Here is a 22,042-nt window from a genome sequence, read left to right as displayed (position 1 = left end):
AGAGATGTGTAATGATCATTAAGTAACTAATTAATAGCAGCATATGTGTATCTATACATAATTCTATTGTGTAGAAATTAAAAAAAAGGGCCTAAATTATTAAAAAAAAGATAATATTTTTCTGAACATTAAGATACGCAATCCTCATATATATATATTGATTGATTGATATATTGATTTAGATTAAAAATAATAAAATTAACTTATCTCGTGAAATATTTCAATCTATAAAATATCCCTATTTATAAATATATTAATTGTTTTTATATATATATATTTAACAACCTTGTTATATAAACTAGGGAAAAGGGTTAAATATGCCCTTAAACTTTTCGAAAAGGTTTAAATATGCCCCCCGTTTAAAGTTTGGTCCATTTATACCCTCGCCGTCCAATTATTGGTACAAATATGCCCTTATGGGCGTTAGTTGGACACCTCAAAATATCCAGCACATTTTACTTTTCTTTAATTGCCCAAATGGATTTTCCACGTCATTTTAATATTACATCGTGACATTTATATTACAAAAGAGAAAGGGTCAAATATGCCCCTAAAAATCCGACCCATTAAACCCTTTTATTACCCATATTTTATGGTTCAATTATACCCCTCTTTTAAATAACTTATCCTACCCATATCCGACCCAAAACCCATATCCCTTTTCCCCAAAAACAAATCCCTAATTTTGCTAAACTTCCTTTTCCCCCATGTTCAGGTTTGCTGCGTATGAGGACGAAGGAAATTAGCGATACCCAAAACCCATATCCCTTTTCCCCCAAAACAAATCCCTAATTTTGCTAAACTTTCTTTTCCCCCATGTTCAGGTTTGCTGTGTATGAGGACGAAGAAAATTAGCGATTTGTCTTCTTGGGGGAAATTAGCGATTTGTGTCCTTTAGGAAATTAACGATCCCATGTTCAGGTTTGTTGCGTATGAGGACGAAGGAAATTAGCGATTTGTGTTCATGGGGGAAATTAGCGATTTGTGTTCTTGGGGAAAAAGAATGTTTAGGAATTTAGGGATTTGTTTTGGGGGAAAAGGGATATGGGTTTTGGGTCGGATATGGGTAGGATAAATTATTTAAAAGAGGGGTATAATTGAACCATAAAAATATGGAATAAAAGGGTTTAATGGGTCGGATTTTTAGGGGCATATTTGACCCTTTCTCTTTTGTAATATAAATGCCACGATGTAATATTAAATGACGTGGAAAATCTATTTGGGCAATTAAAGAAAAGTAAAATGCGCTGGATATTTTGAGGTGTCCAACTAACGCCCATAAGGGCATATTTGTACCAATAATTGGACGGCGAGGGTATAAATGGACCAAACTTTAAACGGGGAGCATATTTAAACCTTTTTGAAAAGTTTAGGGGCATATTTGACCCTTTTCCTTATAAACTAATATATGTACATAGTTTCCATTGTACAAAGAAATTAAATTTGTAATTTTAATTTTTAAAATACTATCTAAAATTAAATTGGTATATTCTTAATTCTTTAAATTATTAATTTTGTGATTTTTCACTTATATAAATATCAGAGAAGAGAGCTCTGAAATTGCTTCTTCCCCGAAGTTCAGTTCCCAATGGACGCTCTGAATTCTTACGCATCGTCGGCGGCGATGGCGCAACAAACATGGGAGTTAGAAAACAACATCGTGACGATGGACGCGCCGTCGGGGTCGGCACCGGAAAACTCTGCGTCGGATGCAATATTCCACTACGACGATGCGGCACAGACTAAGTTCCAGCGGGAGAAGCCGTGGACGAGTGACCCTCACTACTTCAAGCGCGTGAAGATCTCTGCTCTTGCTCTTCTAAAGATGGTTGTTCACGCGCGTTCTGGAGGTACAATTGAGGTAATGGGACTAATGCAAGGTAAGACGGATGGAGATGCTATTATTGTTATGGACGCTTTTGCCCTTCCAGTTGAAGGAACTGAAACTAGGGTTAATGCTCAAGCTGACGCGTATGAATACATGGTTGAATATTCACAGACCAACAAGCAGGTTAATGCCTTTTTATCACTTCTTTTTCTTCTTTTTGATGTTGTGGTGTTGATAATGAAGAAGGGTATACTAGTGCTAAACTAGTCAGTTTACAGAAACTTTTCGGATATAATAAGTATTGTAAACGGGTTCAAAAGGGGCAGGGCGGTGAGTTGATAGAATTGATCGAGATTGAAGCTTTGTTCTTGTTGGCGTCCGGGCCAGTTTGCATTGACTAGTTACCTATGTAGATTTTTAGAATCATTAGCAAGAAGTCAATTCTTCCGGTTGATCTATTGCTTCATGTGTGTTTCCATAATCATAGACTTGGAGTCTCTATATTTATTGTACATATGTATGATTTCAGTAGTTAGTAACTTCAGGTCAAAAATCTTCCTCAAGTCAAAAAATTCAATTTTGATGCACCTAGAAATCATTTTGAGCTGATTATTACTTTATCTGTACACATTGTTATATAGGATTTATGCATTATGTGTGGATTGGTTTTCTGAATTGGAGCGTGTTTGTCCTATAGTTTGTTCAGACCACTCTCTTACTAAGACTTTATGCTATAGGCTGGTCGGCTGGAGAATGTGGTCGGATGGTACCATTCTCATCCTGGCTATGGATGCTGGCTCTCTGGCATTGATGTAACTACACAAATGCTTAACCAGCAGTATCAGGAGCCCTTTCTTGCAGTTGTTATTGATCCAACAAGAACTGTTTCTGCTGGAAAAGTTGAGATTGGTGCCTTTCGAACATATCCTGAAGGATATAAGCCTCCAGATGACCCTATCTCAGAGTACCAGACCATTCCTTTGAACAAAATTGAAGACTTCGGAGTACATTGTAAGCAGGTCAGCTTATTGGCATGAAAGCATGCACTCACACATTTATGTTAAATCTAGGACTTCCAATTTCAGGTTTACTCGTGACTGTTAAATCAACAACTTTTCTCTTAATTTGCAGTATTATTCATTGGATATTACATATTTCAAGTCCTCTCTCGATTGCCATCTCTTGGACCTACTATGGAACAAGTATTGGGTGAACACACTTTCTTCTTCTCCTTTGCTTGGAAATGGAGACTATGTTGCTGGACAGATATCTGATCTTGGTAATATCATTGTCGCCTACCTTCTCCACTTTCTTTTATGATCATAATGATTTGATCCTGAACATGAGTTTACACAATATTGAAACACCTCAAAATTAGTTGATCCCATTAACTCATGCAGCTGAAAAGTTGGAGCAAGCTGAAAATCAGCTGTCCCATTCACGTTTTGGGCCCTTAGTGGCAGCCCCTCAAAGGAAGAAGGAGGTATTTTTTTGTTTTCTCTTAGTCTTGACAATGCGTACTTTAACTTACAAGTCTTATCTCTTTGTTTGAGAATATTAGTTTGACCAATTGAAAAAAGAGAAAATTAGTTTGACAGTTCTTAAGTATTGTGTTTGTTGAACCACTATCTTTGAATCTTTTTGACATGTGATTCCTATTTAGACATTATGAACCTAGGCAATATTTTGTGCTCACAGAGTGGCTATTTTTGGAAATTTGTAGCTTATAGCATACTAGGCCTCTTGATCATATTTTGCTGGGCTATGAAACTGCTTACAATTAAAATGTGCAAGGAAAAACAAAGGGAACTAAATATAAATTTGCCTTCAATTGTACATGTTGATTTTTCTCCTCTTTTAATTGGTGAGAGTTTGCTAAACCGTATATACTGGAACACCTAATTCGTGCTTATGAAGTTCAACTAGCAGAAAGTAATGCAATACAATAAGAAAATCGATTTGATTATGGATTAGGTTCATACAACTCTCAGCAATAAGAAGATTGTATGAATGAAGCGTTCTCTTTCTACTTTAACAAAAAAAATTGAAAAAAGATATAGTGGACAGTGAAAAGTTTCATTCACATGTGAATGTGTGAAAAATAACACCCCAGATAAAAAACTAGTTCATTGTGATTATGTGCCAATATGATCCTATAACCTATGAATGGTTTGGTCCTTTATTATAGTAAACATGCGGATAAAAACTTCTGTCAATTATTAAGAGTGGTGAAAAATAATCACTTGCCAAATTTTGGATCTGTGAACCAGAATTAGGTGTAAAAGAGGGGACCTACCATCATTATTGAACTTCTTTGTTTAATACCAACAGGTGCCTGTGTTTTTGTCGTTACATTAGGGGTTTGAGATTTTCTTTGGGGTGTAAGAAGTCGGAGCAGACACATATAAGTGATGAGAGAACAGTCAAAGGCAAATGAGTGGAAACAAAAACCCTAGGATTATGGTAGCAACTAACCTAGTTAAATTTTGAGGACAAACTTTGTAATTACTTATTTGGTAAACCAGTCTTATGCCTTGGGCACTGATTTTCAGTCTTCATGTGTTCTTTCCACTTCCCTTTGCTCATGCAATATTTATATAGAATAAAGTAGATCCCAAAAACAATTGAACCAACCATTTCTATTCCCCCCATTTCCAAAGTCTATTTTGGTAGGCATGTAACCATTTTGTTCAAAATAGTGGTGGTGGAAGTTACAGAATCCGAGAGACGTGAGAGGTTGGGTATAGTGGATGTCAGGAGTGCTAGAGGCAAGACAAAGAAGTGCAGGGGTAGGTGATTTCACTGGACATAGCACACTTCTGGTTTAATGTGGACCTGATCCTAGAAAGGAAAGTTAAGATGTCTATAGTTAAGGTAGAAGGTAAGTAGTATTATAGCACCTTTAGGTGGGGAGGCGGGGGGCTAAGTCCCCATTTTTCCTACTAGCAGTATTCTTGTTTAGTACTTGGGTAGTATCTTCTACTTCGTCCATATGTTACATGTTACCTTTATTGGTGGACAAGATCAGGATGCGCAAAGGCCCCGGTAAAGAAATGTGAGAGGTTTGATATAGATAGTGGGTACTTGAAGAGGTAGAGTAAGCGAAAAAATTTAATGGGTAAAGGTGATTTAGACTGGACATGACGCAACTTCCGTTTATCTAGGACATGATCTTAGATAGGGGATGGTAGAAGGTTGCAAATCAGGGTAGAAGAGTAGGCAATTGAACTTTGACTTGCTTTATGGCGGGTTTAGGCTTGGTGGGAGTTGGGAGCACTGTGTTTGTTGTAGTACTAGTCTTATACATGTATTTCCTTTTCAATTTCTGCATTGTTTAGTTGTTATTGTTTCTTTTCTCGGAATGCTTTGTACTACTTTTCTTATTAGGTGGCATGTTTTCTCCACTATCCATTTCTTTTCCGTAAATACTTTGATTTGTTACACTTGAGCCGAGGGTTTGTCGGAGACAACAACTCTGCCTCCACGAGGGTAGGGATAGGGTTTGCATACACTCTGCCCTCCTTAGACCCTAGACCCTATTGGTGGTATTACATTGGGTATGTTGTTATCTTAGCATATCTTGGTTTCTCGTTTTGGTTATTTTGTATCTTTGCTAGTGCACTTGTCATATTTCCCTTGCAAACGACTTCATTTTTCTTTAATAGTCTATCGAAAACAACATCTCTACCCCACAAAGATAGGAGTAAGGTCTGCGTATATCCTACCCTTCCCAGATCGCACTTGTGGGATTATGTTAGTATGTTGTTGTTGGAGTTGCAGAATCCTTCGTGGTACACTCATGAAAAAAGTTAAAGATCCATTGAAGTGAGCAACAAGAAGAGAATCACTAATGACTAGACAACACCATATTTTGTCTGGAAGTTTATAATCACAATTACTGTTATTTATTACTGTTTTAGGAGCCTTGTAGAAAGGGATGAGAAGTATCAAGGTGGAGGCTTTTGCTTTCTTGTACTTCAATACCCTTTCCATGTACATTTTGTGAAGCATAACATCAGTAATTTGCTCCAGTAGGTGATGATGTGCCATATTGTTTCACTACACTAAATGTATTTGCTTTATCAGGCTTGATTAGGCAATAGTTACCTAGGCTTGACCTGCAACTTCAGGCTACGTATTGAATGTTATCATATTTTTTCTTCAATTTTCAGTAGTCTTTTGCTTGCTTCCTTCCTTCAGTAAATTGCAAAATACAACATGCATGGTACTAAACGTGTTGGTCCTTTGACTTGCAGGAAGAATCTCAGCTTGCTAAGATTACACGTGATAGTGCTAAGATTACTGTCGAGCAAGTTCATGGCTTAATGTCGCAGGTATATGCTGTTGTATTCTTACATTAGTTACATATCATTCCTCGAATATCCAACAATGTTTTGACAGTTGGATGTATTTATTCTTGTTTTTCAGGTTATTAAAGACATTCTTTTCAATAGCGTTTGTAAGTCAGGCAAGTCGCAGACTGAACCCTCTGATCCAGAGCCCATGGTCGAAACCTGAAAAGTTTCATCCTATTAGTCCAGATTTAGATCTGTCTCTAGGTTTCTTTTTGCAGTTAACTAAACATACAGCTTTGAGTCTATTATATGTAGGTCCCAAGGGGTGAAAGTTTAAGATGGCCACCCCTGATATAAATTATCATTGCTGTTTAATGTTTTGAAGATTTTGCCAAATCTTTCACTAGTTTTTTTCCTTGTCTTCTTTTCTTTTGTTATTTAGAGAAGTTCTGTAAATCATGAACCATCCTTTTATATGAATGGTACTGCCTCTATCTTGTATTAGATCGACATTTTCTATTTTAGAAATTATTAATAGATTGAGTAACTTTACTATTTTGCACTTTTGTTCATATTGATTGATCTCTTGAAAAAAGAAATTGTTAGATCTTTAAAATTTGTTTAAACTTTCTAAATGCTATATTAATCGTACGGGTAAAATAGGGAAAATTTAATTAATTTTATTCAATTTAATAAGTGATTAAGTAACATGATACAAATATTTTAGTAAGATGGTATAAAGATGGAAATTCCTCTTTTGACCTCTGGGCCCTGAACCTTTGGAGTAGTTGTCTAATAGCAATGGATAACCGTCTTGAGTTCAAGCTTTAAAATGAAACTTTCGGAGTTATTGACTACTTTTTTCCATTGTATGATTGTGGACATGGTTCATTTTCGAAGTAGAAGAATACATAATGTATCAACATTGTATGGAAGATATTTATAAGCAAAATTGAGTTAAATTAGATAACAAATTCAAGTTCGAACTACGCTAATTGAATAAATATTGACCATAGTCGTAGCCATATCAATTTGAGTAATAATTTACTAAAGCGTCATTTCCTTTACTTCCTCTGTTCACTTTTAATTGTTAGTTGCGCTTTTTGAAAGACAATTTCAATATTAAATTAGATTTTACATTAATTTATTGTTACGTTGCGTTTTTTGAAAGACAATTTCAATGTTATATTAGATTTTATATTAATTCGATATTTTAAATAAAAAATTTAGATATTCAAAAGTTATACAAAAGTATTATAAATTTCAATAAATATTAGTAAAATGTTTATTGTTTGACTCTAAAAAAGAATATTATGACAATTAAAAGTGGACAGAGAAAATTATGACAACTAAAAGTGGACGGAGGTAATAATGTTCAATATACATAATCAACAACATTTTTATACCTTTGTATTTTATTGAAGTTGTTCTTTTGCAACCTGTGTTGTATTCATCCTATAATATAATGTCTTCCATAAGGTCAATTGACACTAAAACTTGCTTTGAGCTTCTTAAGACTTGCAAATCCATTACAAAACTCAAACAAATCCATGCCCAAGTTATCATTCTCAATTTCCACAAACACATTGGCATTTTACACAAGCTATTAGCTTTTACAACTCATGATGATACAGACTTTAATTATGCCAAGAAAATCTTCAGTTGCTGTGAGAACCGAACATTGTTTATGTACAATGTAATGATTAAAGGGTATGTGAAAACGGGTCAATTCAAGAAACCCCTTTACTTGTTTGATGAATTAAGAATACATGGCTTGTTTCCTGATAATTTTACTTACCCATTTGTGTTTAAGGCTATTGGTGAGTTGAAAATGGTGAAAGGAGGTGAAAAGATTCATGGGTATGTCTTGAAATCTGGTGTTTTGTTTGATAACTATGTGGGTAATTCTGTTATGGACATGTATGGTTTGTTTGGTTATGTGGAGAGTTTGAACAAGGTGTTTGATGAAATGCCTAACAGAGATTCGGTGGCGTGGAATATATTGATTTCTGGATTTGTTAGATGTGGTAGGTTTCAGGATGCTGTTTTGGTTTACAAGAAGATGAGGGAGGAAAATGGTGTTAAGCCTGATGAAGCTACGGTTGTGAGTACTTTGTCAGCTTGCACTGCGTTGAAAAGCTTGGAAATTGGTAGAGAAATTCATGGATATGTTGTGGAAGAGCTTGAGTTCAGCCTTATTATTGGGAATGCGTTGGTCGATATGTATTGTAAGTGTGGATGCTTGATAGTGGCTAGGGAGATATTTGATGATATGCCAATGAAAAATGTGATATGTTGGACTAGTATGGTATTGGGGTATGTTAATAGTGGTCAATTGGATGAAGCTAGAAAACTTTTTGAGAGGAGTCCAGTTAGGGATCTAGTTCTGTGGACAACTATGATTAATGGGTATGTGCAATTCAATCGTGTTGATGATGCAATGGACCTGTTTCGTTCGATGCAAATTCAGGGGATTAAACCTGACAAATACACACTGGTTGCTCTTCTCACTGGTTGTGCTCAGTTAGGAGCCCTGCAACAAGGGGAATGGATTCATGATTACATGAAAGAAAACAGAATAACTGTTACTGCCGTTGTTGGTACTGCCCTTATAGAGATGTATGCAAAGTGTGGTTGTATAGAAAAATCGATGGAAATATTTGATGAATTAGAAGAGAAAGATACTGCATCTTGGACTTCACTTATTTGTGCTCTAGCCATGAGCGGGAACACTAGGAAGGCACTGGAACTGTTCTCAGAAATGGAACAGGCTGGATTTCACCCTGATGATATCACTTATATTGGAGTGTTAAGTGCATGTAGCCATGGGGGCTTGGTAGAAGAAGGCCGCAAGTATTTCCATGCAATGAGTAGGATTCATGCGATTCAGCCAAAGTTAGAACATTATGGCTGTTTGATAGACCTACTTGGTCGTGCTGGGCTCCTAAGTGAAGCTGAAGTAATGATATCTCAGATACCCAATAGAGACAATAAGATTATAGTTCCAATATACGGGGCTTTGCTCAGTGCCTGCAGAATTTACGGCAATGTTGATGTTGGTGAACGTGTGGCTGAACTGCTCATGGAGATTGAATCTTATGATTCTAGCACTCATACACTTCTGGCAAACACCTATGCATCTGCTGGCAGATGGGAAGATGTATCAAAGGTCAGAGGAACTATGAGGGATTTAGGTGTTAAGAAGTCACCTGGATGCAGTTCAATTAATATCAATGGAAATGTGCACGAGTTCATTGTTGGACATTAATCCACTTGAAATGAAATATTCTATTTGTTGGGTAGCATCTCTTTGCTACTTCTAGGTGCAAGTTAATACAAGTTTCTGACAGTAAGGTTCAGCTGATTTATGACTTGATCTTCTTTCCCATTAGACTTGATTCTGTCCTTTGATGGTGCTTCTTTTTCATCTTGCGTTCATGAGAAAAATTTTGATCTGTGGATGTGGCCAATTTATTGAACATCCAATTCGGTGGTCTATTTACTCCATACAGGATTACCACAAGCGAGACGGTCAGCATAGTGAAAAAGCTCCAGCGCTGTTACATCTCCACTGCAGAGCGGTTACAAACATGAATTTTTTCCTTTCTAGCAATCTGGTTTGCTTGCGACTGCATTGGTTGATGATGGTCTTCAAAAGGTTTGAGTTGATGGACAGAGAATATGGATCAGTGGTCAGCATTGTTGATATGTCAGGAAGAGTCAGACGGGTGGTTGAAGCAGATGTTTTTCCTCAGCAGTTGGGTGAGAAGGGAGATGTCTTGGGATTATCTGGATTGATCCTTGCTTCCTACTGAGTTCATAGACATCTTGAACCGGAGAAATTAGTTGCCAGTAAGCTGTGTGAAATATCAGAGTATGCAGAGGAAGAAAGCCGTTCACCACAGGTGTTAGAAGGGGATTGTGCAGAGTGGGTTCGTAAAAGGAGGTTAGTTGTACCTGGATTGACATATCTGATTGTTCTAACTGTTTTATACCTGATGAAAGGAAGCATCCGTGTGCTGCTAATATGCTGGAAAACTAGCGATTAATATGAAGGATGCTGAATATAATTCTAAACTCTAATCAATAGAGGGACTTATGTGGTAGCGACATGTAAGCTTTCATTCCTGGACTAGGTACCTTTGTACTCATGAGTCTGTTGAAAGGGTTTTGCAAAATGTTGACATGCTTCTAGCTGATTTTTGACTGCTTAGAGCCCGTTTGGGTTAGCTGAATTCAATTTACAAATATATCAAGAAGTTCTATATATGAGCTTTGCATGCTGCTGTGAAGACCTTAGAGATGAATCCTCACAGAGTCCATTGTACTTGGGCTTGGGGTATGAGATCATTTGGAAGAGGTTTAAAGATACCGAATGGAGGCTCATCCTGCTAAAAAAAGGTCCAAAATCAATCTTGCTAGTCCCAGATTGAAGATGGCATAGCTTTTGTACTAGTGGTTTGTATGGGTATGGGGGTGTTTGTACATCTGTCTTTCAAGTATAATGACACCGTGATAATTCATCATTTAGAAATCCTTCAGTTCTCAGCAGATTAATGAAAATCAATAAAATCTCATGAAAAAAGATTCCAAGACAATAAATGACAGCAGAAGAGATGGCATTAGAGTCATGCTTATACTGGCAGTTTTGGCTATATTCTGATGATGCAGATCTAAAGATTTGCTGCGGAAGGTATTCATGGCACTTTCCTCTCTACATCAAATGGAGGAATTGTCCCGACACAAGGGTAAGGTCTTCCTGTGACCTGACCTCTGGCACAATTGGAATTTGCATAAACAACTGTAGGAATGCCAAAGGAGATGGATAGAAGTCGTTACGACCTAAGCTGGTTTCATGATGGGGTTTAATTGAGAACCTGTGATGGACAAAATTCCAAGCCGGATATTACATAGGAGCTGAAGGGAATGAGTTTCAGAGGCAACACATTTTGCATTTTCTTGGCAATTTGGAATGAGACAGTATAGAAGGCTGTTGTCATTGTTCAAAGGATGATATCAGATATGAGGAGTATTTGAAAATCTTTTTTTGTTTCAGTTGAACCTTTAGTGTAAAGAGAAGTGTAAAGAGAAATGTAAAACTTTCCAGCTTCTAAGGGAATTTGTACATATAAAATTATTGTATACCTCTTACTGCTTCTTGGCGACAAGTTGAGTCACTTTGCTGTGTTATTTTACTGGTTTCTCATTTTTCAAATATAATCATGTAATCTGGTTTTCATTTTCAGTGTCCAACCTAACTTATGCTTTCTTCTTTTGAAATATTATTCCAAGTCAATCTAGACCTGTTCTTCATCAACCAAGGAATAACAAATTCGGCTGCAAAAGGAAGCACAAGATGTGGTTTCGATGAATTAGACTTTCTGGACTAGCTTCACGAAAGATTTCATCCACCAGAAATCCCTATGGTAAGTCTATCATAACATTTTACATAAATGAAATCTATATTTATTGATAGAACTAGTATTTGGACACGCACGTTGCGCGTGTACCCTTTCTAGTGAGCATAAGTATTTTTTAAAATTGCTTCAATATATAATAAATATATTTTTGTTAGAAAAGGAATTCAACATTTCTTTTATATTTTGTGAAATTGTATTGTTAAAAGTGTACTTGAAAAATAGAAAAACATGATAAAAATAATATTATGACATTTAGTGATGAGTAATATAAATTCTGAATGAGAAAGGGAGGAATAAACTATGGATCAAATAACTAAAATAATCAACTAAAATTAAAGCAAAAAAAGTTAATATAATTTCATGAATAAAATTACCAAAATATGATATTGTATTCATTCCTTTTTTTCTTAACATGGTTGTTATCCTCCCTTCTTTCTTTTAAATGAAAACTCCATTAGAAAAATTAAATTCAAACAAAGAAAGTGAAGCTGAATAGGCAATGAATATCACATCACTCAACATGCCAAAGCTCATAAATACATTTTTTACTTTTATTGGGTTATGATGGTTGTTATCAAAATTAAATACTTAATTAGCTTCATACACAAATAACTAACATGAATCTACATATGAAAATTCAATAAATTTGACCTACTATTGACAAAATATAATAATAATAATAGTAAAAAAAAAAACACAGACAAAGAATTATGCTAACAAAAAAAATCATGTCAGAACGAAAAGTGACTTACCCATTTGTATTGGCACAACTCAAAGTACAGTTTTATGCAATCGACACTGAAACATCTCATCAATTGATTTTTCCTGTAACAAAAAAAAAATCATCTCATAAACTATTGACACAAAATTACAAATTTTATTTTTTCAGCAGAGAATATAATCTTAAACATCAGTCAAACATCATAAACTATATTATAGATAAGAAGTAAGAAACAAAACAAAAAATAACTTAAAATAATATGCACAATGCAGCATCCAAAAGAAAAATGTTTCAATGCTCTCTATCAAACTCATAATAAAATAGAATGTAAAAAGCATAAAGAAATACATATATGAAATGAAAAGTCAAGGATCATAGTGGGGAATTTAAAGAGACAACAGTTTCTTTAGAAGATTATTAATGAATAATTATCTTTTTAATGTATCTATTTCATGTATCTATTTCATGTAAAATATAAATTTTAAGTACAATATGATATGATTATTATTTAATATTTTGTTAATTAAATATTTTTATTTAATATAAGGGTAAAATAGTAATCCAACATTGTACTTTGATGCTTCCCACTTATAATAATATATGATATGATGCATGACTTTTCAATTTAATTGGTACCATAAAAGTGAGGTTCAACCATATTATTTTAATTGTTACCATAAAAATGGCATTACTACGATGATNCCATATATCATTGTGGGATTTCACTAGATATGATTTTGTTGTTGGTTCAATCTTTCCTTTCTCGGATATACTTTATATGTTTTTCTTTGAGTCAAGCGTGTATCAGAAATAGCCACTCAACCTCTGAAAGTAAGGTAAGGTCTACATACACTACTCACTTGTGGGATTACACTTGGTATGTTGTTGTGCGTTGGTACTGTAAATCTTCCATTCAAATGATTACTTATTTGTTATTTCATGATGTATAAAGGTAAAGACGACAGAAGAGAATGTGCACTCAATCAAGATGGTAGATTTATATANTCAAATACCATAAAACCAATAAAAAAGTTGATATTCAAAGAATACATCAAAATCTAATATTAAGAAAGAAGAATCAAAAGCAAATAATATNATTAGTTCTATCTTCAAAGAGAAAAAATGTGTCACGTTTTTAAGGACTCTTCTTCAACATGGTTTCCGTTGTTTAAAGTTAATGTGTAGAGATTTAAGTTTCTCAAAAAGAAAAAACAAGAATTTTTATAGTTTCACTTTTGATTTGTTGTCCAGGATATATTTTGTCTTAACACATTCCCTAGTTTTAAGTGGTTAAATTGTGTTACAATTGAATCTGGGGTTTTCCTTTTCTTTTTATAACNATTTAATATGAATGAAATTACCTTTAGTGTCTATACTACTTCTTGTATATCTTTTCTCTATTAATACCAAAAGGTGATAAAGAAATAATCACTGACACAGTCCCAAGCCAAAATTATNAATATCAAGATTAGTTCTATCTTCAAAGAGAAAAAATGTGTCACGTTTTTAAGGACTCTTCTTCAACATGGTTTCCGTTGTTTAAAGTTAATGTGTAGAGATTTAAGTTTCTCAAAAAGAAAAAACAAGAATTTTTATAGTTTCACTTTTGATTTGTTGTCCAGGATATATTTTGTCTTAACACATTCCCTAGTTTTAAGTGGTTAAATTGTGTTACAATTGAATCTGGGGTTTTCCTTTTCTTTTTATAACATACTAGTTCTAGGAACGTGCTTTGCACGTTTGTCCACTACTACTATATAAAATTTGTATATTGGGTGAAAGTGGTATAGTGCTTTCGAAGCTAAAACGACTTAAAACACATTAAGTTAACTAAAATACATCCTTAAAAAGCTATTCAAAGAAGATGTAGACAGTCAATCAATATATATGAAGGAGAATTGTTCTTGCTTTTATATATTATAGACCTTAAAACAAAAAATATTCTAAAGTTACTTTCACAATAATCTCTTATAAATTCAAAGTTCTTAAATAGAGAAATGCGGAGAGACTAAAAAATTAACTACAATCTATAAGCATATAAATTCTTTCATTTCATTTCTTGTAATTTTCTCTTACTTTTTTCACTTTTCAGAGCGAGGCTATATATATATATATATATATATATATATATCATAAGTAGGGCCTAATTAAAAAATTATTATTATGAAGATAGCTACTTTAATCACAAATGATTGAGGCAATCAAAATGTCCGGAAGATTCAATATGATTAACTTATCCTCGAAATAGTTAATAAAAAGCATAAATTGGGATTAGTTTTCATATATTTATATCCTAAATATAAAAGAAATGAAGAATACAAAATATAATAACCAATTACATAGTTATATTTGAAAATAAAAGAAGATGGAGAAATGAAAAATAAAAATTCACTTACAATTTGGTATTTGATAAACTTCCATCTTGTAACCATGCCAATTCACATATTTCTCAACAAAAAAAGAGATAAATATATAAGAATAAAATTATAAAGAACACAAATATAAAATATAGTAAGGATTCTTACGATTACAAATTGATTATCATTGTTTTTACAAATTGTTCANGAGAGACTAAAAAATTAACTACAATCTATAAGCATATAAATTCTTTCATTTCATTTCTTGTAATTTTCTCTTACTTTTTTCACTTTTCATTATCCCAATTTATCATAAATTAAATTAAAAGTAATTTTTTGACTCTTCATCTACATTTAGTACATCAATAACTTCCTGAAGCATTTACTACACAAAACTAAAAGGCATATTTCATTCATTTTCTGATAACGTTTGTTGAATTTAAGTTCATATTTTATTAGTTAGGAATGCAGTAATTAGAAGTATATGTTCAGTCTTTTCTAATATGAAAAATTATATGAGTAGAAAAATAATGGGATAGAAAATTTAATATCCCAAAGTAGTTGAATCATTGTGTCTAGAATGCATCAATTTAAAAAAATTATTATGTAATATTAGATTAATTACATATTAATTTTTAAATTAGTTTAGAGATAAAATAAGGACAGAATGGTAATTCAACTTTTAAGTTAGGAGCTTCCCACTTATAATAATATATTATTATATGATTTATTATGTTATTAATTTCAGTAAGTATTATTTAATAATATCTATCATATGAACTAATATCTAAAACATAATTAACTATTATAGGGGTAAAATGGTAATTCAACTTTGAGTTTTGGAGCTTCACACTTATAATAATATATTATTATAAGTGTGAAGCTCCAAAACTCAAAGTTGAATTACCATTTTACCCCTATAATAGTTAATTATGTTTTAGATATTAGTTCATATGATAGATATTATTAAATAATACTTACTGAAATTAATAACATAATATATTATTATAAGTGTGAAGCTCCAAAACTCAAAGTTGAATTACCATTTTACCCCTATAATAGTTAATTATGTTTTAGATATTAGTTCATATGATAGATATTATTAAATAATACTTACTGAAATTAATAACATAATATATTATTATAAGTGTGAAGCTCCAAAACTCAAAGTTGAATTACCATTTTACCCCTATAATAGTTAATTATGTTTTAGATATTAGTTCATATGATAGATATTATTAAATAATACTTACTGAAATTAATAACATAATATATTATTATAAGTGTGAAGCTCCAAAACTCAAAGTTGAATTACCATTTTACCCCTATAATAGTTAATTATGTTTTAGATATTAGTTCATATGATAGATATTATTAAATAATACTTACTGAAATTAATAACATAATATATTATTATAAGTGTGAAGCTCCAAAACTCAAAGTTGAATTACCATTTTACCCCTATAATAGTTAATTATGTTTTAGATATTAGTTCATATGATAGATATTATTAAATAATACTTACTGAAATTAATAACATAATATATTATTATAAGTGTGAAGCTCCAAAACTCAAAGTTGAATTACCATTTTACCCCTATAATAGTTAATTATGTTTTAGATATTAGTTCATATGATAGATATTATTAAATAATACTTACTGAAATTAATAACATAATATATTATTATAAGTGTGAAGCTCCAAAACTCAAAGTTGAATTACCATTTTACCCCTATAATAGTTAATTATGTTTTAGATATTAGTTCATATGATAGATATTATTAAATAATACTTACTGAAATTAATAACATAATATATTATTATAAGTGTGAAGCTCCAAAACTCAAAGTTGAATTACCATTTTACCCCTATAATAGTTAATTATGTTTTAGATATTAGTTCATATGATAGATATTATTAAATAATACTTACTGAAATTAATAACATAATATATTATTATAAGTGTGAAGCTCCAAAACTCAAAGTTGAATTACCATTTTACCCCTATAATAGTTAATTATGTTTTAGATATTAGTTCATATGATAGATATTATTAAATAATACTTACTGAAATTAATAACATAATATATTATTATAAGTGTGAAGCTCCAAAACTCAAAGTTGAATTACCATTTTACCCCTATAATAGTTAATTATGTTTTAGATATTAGTTCATATGATAGATATTATTAAATAATACTTACTGAAATTAATAACATAATATATTATTATAAGTGTGAAGCTCCAAAACTCAAAGTTGAATTACCATTTTACCCCTATAATAGTTAATTATGTTTTAGATATTAGTTCATATGATAGATATTATTAAATAATACTTACTGAAATTAATAACATAATATATTATTATAAGTGTGAAGCTCCAAAACTCAAAGTTGAATTACCATTTTACCCCTATAATAGTTAATTATGTTTTAGATATTAGTTCATATGATAGATATTATTAAATAATACTTACTGAAATTAATAACATAATATATTATTATAAGTGTGAAGCTCCAAAACTCAAAGTTGAATTACCATTTTACCCCTATAATAGTTAATTATGTTTTAGATATTAGTTCATATGATAGATATTATTAAATAATACTTACTGAAATTAATAACATAATATATTATTATATGATTTATTATGTTATTAAATTTGAGGAAGTATTATTTAATAATATCTATCATATGAACTAATATCTAAAACATAATTAACTATTATAGGGGTAAAATGGTAATTCAACTTTGAGTTTTGGAGCTTCACACTTATAATAATATATGATGTTGGATTGACAAGATTTCTTTCCCGTAAAGTGGTTCAAGGCNTATAGGGGTAAAATGGTAATTCAACTTTGAGTTTTGGAGCTTCACACTTATAATAATATATGATATGATATGATGATAGATACTCATGGATAGAGGGATATCTCGTTGATTCTCAGTTTTGGGCTCGTTTCTGAAGTTGCATTGTGTCATTTAATCTTTATTAATACAGGATGTGATGCACACACTGTATACTCTTTTCTACCTTGTGCAATGTGCATATGATCAAGATCTGGCACATGTAGAGCTAGGTCTTTTTCTAGAGCAAATGTTTGTCCTAAAGAGAGCTTACCAAGTCCAAGGCATAATTTCAGCCAGCTAGTATCAGCTATATGTCTAAGACACCTTAGAGTAGACAAGATATACTTGAGCATTATTAGTATTATAAGAAGAGAATATTAAACAAATCGCTAGCACCTAGTTAGGGTGTGATAAACTTGATATCAAAGCATTTATTTTCTTGTGAGTCATTTACTGATGTCTTAATGGAATCATACTTCTAAAAATGTTGTGCGCTCTATCCATATTTTGTGATTCTGTGAAGGGATATTAGGTTTTCTTATGTGCTACTTTAGATTTCTTTCAATGTTGGTAAGTCATGTCTAGATCCAAATAAGTGTTATCAGCTATAACTTATTTAGAAGGAGCATGAGATATCACCTCACCATAGATCAGTGAGATCCCAGCAAGGCTAAAGGAGTGATAAATTTGTTCAGATTGAGGCTTAGTCTCTTATTCCCCTGCTTCCCAACCAATAAGCAACTCTCACCCAATAGGATAGTACAGACAAACATATGATTGACACTATTAATTATCTTTCTTAAGAGGTGCAAAAATCATAAACGACATAATAAGGACATTGAGGTCTATGCTTTTTAGACAAGCCAAAAATATTGATGCACCCTGGATCATCCCAAAATGCACTACCTTTGGGGGGATACACCACGCAACCGACATCAATTTTTTTTAAAAATCTGAGCAACATAACATGAGGTAGAAATACAACGGTATTATACGATGTGTGATTAAATACCAAACTGTTGGCCCAAAGTTAGCAAAGTCTCTACTAGTTCTTTGGCATCAGGTCTTTCATTTGGAGAGACACTTAAACATTGCAGAGCAATTTCAAGCACTAGAAGCATTTGTTGATGAACTTGAACAGAATTCTCACTCACTCTGCTGTCAACATCTTCATTCAAATCTTCATGCTGAATAATCCACTTAGCCAACTCTGTTCCTTCACTAATTGCTGGTTTCCCTGTTAGAAGCTCAAGCATTATTACCCCAAAGCTATATATATTACCAGCCTCAGTCACTTCCATCACATATGCATATTCTGCAAATACAAACATTACATGAAAAATCATTGACTTATATAACAGAAAGAAAATAAGCACTAGTTATTTAGTGAGCTGGTATCCTGCATAAAGGAGAGAGAAATTTAATAAGTTGCTGTCATAAATTCGATAGATGTAAAGTTCAATCACATCGAATTTTCCTTCCCCTTCCTTCTATCCGATCTTACCACTTAAAAAGACATGAACTATATGGAGCAACATAGTCAGTTAAGATTCCTACTGCCGATTTCAACTTATTTGAGACTCAAGTTTAGTAGTACTAGTAGTATAAGAACAGGAACTATAAATGAAGTCCTTAAAGTTGCAAAGACTAAGAAAAATGGAAGTTGGTTCCTGTTGGTTTATGGACGACGTGATGTCTCCGTGTTGTAGTTATCTTCCTACCTAATTAGATATAATTTTTGCTTTCAAACTCTCAAGATACAAAACACCATAAAGTTTCTCGATGAAGAATCAGACAAAGGGATTCATGATAACCTTAAGAGGACTCTGAATTGCCTCCTCAAATGTAGGTAATATAGTGTGTAAAGTGAAGTTAGTGATTGTTATATAGATAGATAGATAGAAATTTCATGAAAAGACATGAACTATAGAACATTCAATAATACTTGTTTAACATTTGAATCACATCATCATAGCAAAAGCAAAGAAGGGTCAGTTTACCTGGAGGAACATATCCCACTGCAACAGAAAATTGTGAAGAATTAAATGCCCTCCCTAGCTCAATATCTTCAATTAAGGGCTGGTTCAAATATTTCATAAAGATGCTGCTTGATGAAACATGGAGGAGGAGGACCTGATCGCTGTAGAGAAAGCCTCCATGTAAGATAGCCAAACCTCTACAAATGCCAACAGCTATGGCGAAGCAACTGCTCCAGTCTACAACATTGTCATCACATCTTCCATGAAGGAGGTCAAAGAGTGTTCCATGTTGAGGGTATTCATAAAAGATAAATGCATTATCAGATTCCACAGCATAAGCAAGGGGGACCATGGTGTAATTGCTAAGGTGGCTTATATTAGCAAGCCCTTGTTTGAAACTTCCAAAGCTATGCAAGTTAAACGACTTGCTCTTCTTCGTAATCTTCTTGATGCAATAGTACATACCACAAGGCATCATAACCTTGTAGTAAGTGTAGAACTCATTGCTTTGCACTATGTTAATTGGTCTACAAATTGCAGCCATGGTCTTGGGAAGTTTAATTTGAGACTTGTGGAGGCTATCGTCAGTGATCCAGCAAACCTTAGTTTGGTGCAGGCTATTTGAAACAACGTACTGTATACAAAATTTTGCAAATATACCAAAACCAAAGCCACCTAAAACAAAGAGGAGGACTATGGTTGATGACAATGTCTTTCCCTTTTTGTCATTGTATCAACTGGGGAAGGATAGATCAGACCCCCATTTCCATCTGTCTCAACACTGACAAAGCTTCCAAACTTTGGAACAACTCCAGACAGTTGATTGTTTGAAAGAACAAACCTAGTCAAGCCTCCCATTCCCGCCATGTAGTCTGGAATCTGACCCGAAGAACCTGTTGTAAGAGAGATCCAAAACTTCCAACGAAGTCAATCTATAAAACCTCCTTGGTATAGGTCCTTGAAAAAGATTGTGACTCAGATTCAAAGCAATCTGTAAACTCAAAGGCATATCAGGAATAGGCTTACCAAGTTGGTTCCCTCCAAGTTGGAGTTCTAACAGCACATTTAAGTTACTAATGTCAACCGGAATTCGACCACTTAGTTTATTCCCCTGCAAATTCAAGTTTGTGAGATTTCTCTAACTTGATAATGAACTTGGTATGGAACCAGTCAACGAATTCGAGCTGAAATTGAGTTTCTGCAATCTGTTCAACTGTGAGATATTACTTGGAATTTCTCCAACTAGCTTATTGGATTGAAGGCTCAGTACCTGAAGATTAGACATGTCACCCAACTTAACAGGAATAACACCACTCAGCTTATTCTGAGCTAAGTTCAAAAGTGCCAACTTTTGGCACTTTCTCAATTCAGAAGGAATTGGTCCAGTTAACTGGTAGTTGTCCAGTTCCAAGTAGGTCAAACTTTGAAGGCCTTCAAAAGAAGCAGATGGAAATGACCCATTCAAAGCATTTTTCCCCAATCACAACCTGATCAAATTTATCGACATGTTTGAAGGAACAGGTCCCTCTAACTTATTGGAAGTGAGATCAACAAACTGCAAGTTCATTGGGAATAAGAGGTCCTGAGGAATTGTACCATTTAATGTGTTAAAACTGAGGTCCAAATACCTCAGGTATGTGGTTATACCAAAGGGTATATTTCCAACAAAATTATTCTGATTCGCATCAAAACGCGTCAGCGTTGTGATATTCCTAAGGGATTGTGGGATTGTGCCACTCAATCTATTGGAGGACAAGATCAAGACTTGCAATTTGGAAAGTTCACCTATTCTATCAGGTATTACACCAGATAGTCTGTTTAGAGAAAGGTCAATCAAAATTAAGTTGCCAAAGTTCACAATTTGAGTGGGGAATTCACCTTGAAAAGCATTTGCAGAAAGATGAAGCTCCTCCAGAAGATTAAATTTTCCAAGACTGGTAGGAACTAAACCATTAAACCTGTTAGAGCTAAGGTTCAAACTCTTGAGTGTTATCAATCCATTTAACTGCAAGTCAACTTTTCCCTCAAGTTATTAAAAGAAAAGTCTAAAGACTCCAACTTTCCAAAACCAGTGAAAGTAGGCAAAAAACCCTCCAATTTATTCCCACTAAAGTTCAACAATTTCAACCCACTAATTCCCCCACAAACAGTGATGAACTCATTTGGGATAGAGCTCAAAAAGTTTTGGGAAACATCAAGAGACTCCAAAGTATCAATTTGACAAATAAAAGGCAAGAATTCAGAGCTAGAAATAGAGAACAATGAAAAGGTAACTTTGGTAAGGGAAGAATTATCAGAATTACATGAAACCCCTTTCCAAGAACATGGGGTTGAAGCTTTATCAGTTCCATTCCATACAAAAGAATCACCAGTATCATTATGAAACAGATCATAGACACTTCTCATGACATTAATCTGATTTGTGGGCAATTGGGAAAACAGCAGAGGTAAAAAGAAAGACAAGCACAAAATAGAAGAAAGATAGACATACTTTGGAATCATTTGTGGTTTGCATTTGGTTCCAAGAATTGAACTGACAAATATTAGTAGGCCACATTATGCAAGCACAAGAAGCCATTATCAACAAAGGA

At 33.2% G+C, this 22,042-nt stretch overlaps 2 protein-coding genes and 1 pseudogene across 2 annotated transcripts; 2 read left to right on the top strand and 1 right to left on the bottom strand.

Moving 5' to 3' along the window:
- Positions 1 to 1,441: 1,441 nt before the first annotated feature.
- On the top strand, positions 1,442 to 6,681 carry LOC107004781 (COP9 signalosome complex subunit 5a-like). Its single transcript, XM_015203134.1, has 6 exons — positions 1,442 to 2,011; positions 2,566 to 2,847; positions 2,960 to 3,107; positions 3,229 to 3,311; positions 6,085 to 6,162; positions 6,257 to 6,681. The coding sequence occupies exons 1-6, from the start codon at positions 1,589 to 1,591 to the stop codon at positions 6,344 to 6,346; spliced, it is 1,104 nt and encodes a 367-aa protein (XP_015058620.1). The 5' UTR covers positions 1,442 to 1,588; the 3' UTR covers positions 6,347 to 6,681.
- Positions 6,682 to 7,551: 870 nt separating this feature from the next.
- Positions 7,552 to 11,274, top strand: LOC107004779 (pentatricopeptide repeat-containing protein At1g31430). The gene has a single exon (XM_015203131.2). It carries the CDS (start codon positions 7,589 to 7,591, stop codon positions 9,389 to 9,391), a length of 1,803 nt encoding a protein of 600 aa, XP_015058617.1. The 5' UTR covers positions 7,552 to 7,588; the 3' UTR covers positions 9,392 to 11,274.
- Positions 11,275 to 18,246: 6,972 nt separating this feature from the next.
- On the bottom strand, positions 18,247 to 22,042 carry LOC107004778 (annotated as a pseudogene).

The sequence above is a fragment of the Solanum pennellii genome, chromosome 11 (assembly GCF_001406875.1).
Source record: "Solanum pennellii chromosome 11, SPENNV200".
In the NCBI taxonomy this organism is placed as follows: Eukaryota; Viridiplantae; Streptophyta; class Magnoliopsida; order Solanales; family Solanaceae; genus Solanum; species Solanum pennellii.
Note: the sequence above shows the minus strand (reverse complement) of the source record. Positions and strands in the feature narration are given on the sequence as shown.

Coding starts and splice junctions, on each gene's coding strand:
- LOC107004781 (XM_015203134.1), top strand. CDS start 1,589: ATGGACGCTCTGAATTCTTACGCATCGTCGGCGGCGATGGCGCAACAA. Junction 2,012..2,565: donor ATTCACAGACCAACAAGCAG/GTTAATGCCTTT, acceptor TTTATGCTATAG/GCTGGTCGGCTGGAGAATGT. Junction 3,108..3,228: donor TGGACAGATATCTGATCTTG/GTAATATCATTG, acceptor TAACTCATGCAG/CTGAAAAGTTGGAGCAAGCT.
- LOC107004779 (XM_015203131.2), top strand. CDS start 7,589: ATGTCTTCCATAAGGTCAATTGACACTAAAACTTGCTTTGAGCTTCTT.